This window comes from Myotis davidii, unplaced genomic scaffold (assembly GCF_000327345.1).
Source record: "Myotis davidii unplaced genomic scaffold, ASM32734v1 scaffold2033, whole genome shotgun sequence".
Classification (NCBI taxonomy): Eukaryota; Metazoa; Chordata; class Mammalia; order Chiroptera; family Vespertilionidae; genus Myotis; species Myotis davidii.
In genome coordinates, this window is record NW_006284435.1 from 44,663 (window position 1) to 47,120 (window position 2,458).

Genomic DNA, 2,458 nt, shown 5'->3' on the forward strand with positions numbered 1-2,458 from the left:
GAGAATTCCGTGGGACGCCATCCATATGCATATGTGCCCTTCTCTGCAGGACCCAGAAACTGTATAGGTTTGTATCCATCAGAATCGGTTTGACCTTTCAGACGCACATGACAGGGGTCTCTCACAATAATGTCTTTGAGATGTAGTGTCTCAGATACAAGTCTGTAAAAAAACTATTTTATTTTTTTCCCCTCTTTAATATGACTGTCGTAAAGCATATTAGTTTTCTAGGGCTGCTGTAACAAAGCACCACAGACTGGGTGGCTTAAGTGACAGAATTTAATTTTCTCACAATTCTGGAGGCCAGAAGTCCCAGATCAAGGTGTCTGCAGGGCTGGTTTCTTCTGAGGCCTCTCTCCTTGGCTTGTAGATAGATGTCTTCTCCCTGTGTCTTCACATAGTTTATTCCTCTGTCTGTGTGTGGGTGTTTTTAATTAATCCCCAATCAATGATAAATTTTTATTGATTTGAGAGAGAGGGAAACATTGATGTGAGAGAAACATTGATTGGTTGCCTCCCATATGTGCCCTAGCAGGAATCTAACCCACAACCTAGGTTTATGCCCTGATGGAATTGAACTCACAACCTTAAGGTGAATGGGATGACATACCAACCAACTAAGCCACCCAGCCAGGGATTGATCTCTTCTTTTCATAAAGATTTCAATCAGATTACATTGGGGGACATCCATAGGACCTCATTTTATATCACTCACCGCTTTAAGGGCCCTATCCCTTGATGTAGTCACATTGTGAGATATGAGGGTTAAGAATTCAGCAGATGAATTTGGGGGAAATACCATTCAGCCCATAACATAAAGCATAACCAGTTTCATGGTAGAGTTTTAAAATGTAGATCTTTGGATTGAAGTAGAATATACTTTATATGGTAGAAAGCTTATTTATAACAATTAGTTTATTTAACCTGTTTTTATTGCTTTTAAGAATTGCTTTTTCAAAACCAAAACAGAGAATGTTCACCATAGGACCAGCAGAAGTACTTCAGCAAAATGAATGCACATCACCATGCATTGTACACTTTTGGCTTTAGTATCTCTGGCATTTTATTTATGTAAATGCAGTCATTGGTACAATGAGGCCTGGTAACTCTATAGTAAACTACCTGGAAGGCCCAGAGGAGAGCGTTCAGAGAGCACTGATTCTCATGTTTCAATGATTCCAGGATTCACCTGGGTGCTGCGTGGGCTAGATTCCTTGTCTTCAGAGTATTCAGATGCACTGGGTGGGAGCAGGGAAAGGCACTCAAAGACCTTTATTATCAGGAAGCATTCTGATACTGGTTTTCCCAGGTCCTGTTGTGAAAATCTAACATCACTTGCTCCCTCTAATAGAACCTGTTCTATCTCCCATTTGAAATATATCTGTAATTAAGATTATGTTATTTACATTAATATGAAGGTCAAAGGTTTGCCATGATGGAAGAAAAGGTTATTCTTTCATGCATCCTGAGGCATTTTTGGGTAGAATCCAACCAGAAAAGAGAAGAACTTGGTGTGGCAGGAGAGCTGATTCTTCGTCCTACTAATGGCATCTGGATCAAGTTGAAGAGGAGAAACGTAGATGCATCCTAACTTCATTATTGGGCTGTGCCTTAGTAGGAATAAGATCTTTCTTTAAGAGAAACTGCATTTACAATGTGTAGATCATGAGTTTAATACTCTTAATCCCTACACCTATTTTTTTTCTTACCCCACTTAACTTGTTGTCAAGTCTACCAAAGGAAGAGTTTTTATATTTTCATCACCACCATTATCTTACCCTTGGTCATGATCCCAAACGGTTAGTTAACTGATGTCCATACCCAAATAAACATATACATTTCTCAACAGAGGGATCCATATGCCAATTCATTTTCAATTGACAAAACCAAAGGTTACAAGTTAATTGAAGTTCCAGAATTTTTTAAGGTATTCATGTTGAACACAAATATACATATATACATATATACATATACATTTAATTTGAAAAGGGTAATTAAACTCCTAAGCTAGAGCTTAGGTTTTAAAAATTATATTAATGGCATCAGTTATGAGAATAATTATGATCATACTTTTCAGATTTTATCAAGGAGAGCAGATCATTTATAAGTTGACTCATAAGCTCTGTTCCTATTTCCCTCTGACCGTGTACTTATGGCCTTCACTTCATTCTACATAACATCACAATTACCTTTACACATCATATATTACCGGGAGAGATTCCTCTTGGTGATCTCCAGTCCCTCATAATGGCTTTTGGAGCTGGAAGCACCTTAGACCTTATCAGGTTATACTCCTTTTCATTCCAAGGGGATAAGATCAATCAGAGGTAAGTGTCTATCCGAAGTCATACCACTAGTGGGGGACAGAGCTGGGAATAGATAGAGGCTAAACTCTAAATCTCTACTACAATATGCTATTGCTTTTTGAAACTCGGGTCTGTAAGTGGGTGTATCATTA

General features: G+C 38.3%; 1 protein-coding gene across 1 annotated transcript in view; it reads left to right on the top strand.

Moving 5' to 3' along the window:
* The window catches only part of LOC102756718 (cytochrome P450 4V2), a gene marked incomplete at its 5' end in the record, with an annotated part of 27,506 nt that extends 25,658 nt beyond the window's left edge, over positions 1-1,848 (top strand). The window contains 2 exons of the mRNA XM_015571891.1: positions 1-67; positions 1,419-1,848. Coding sequence (XP_015427377.1) covers positions 1-67; positions 1,419-1,591 — 240 coding nt within the window. The remainder of the gene's footprint in view (positions 68-1,418) is intronic.
* Positions 1,849-2,458: the final 610 nt, after the last annotated feature.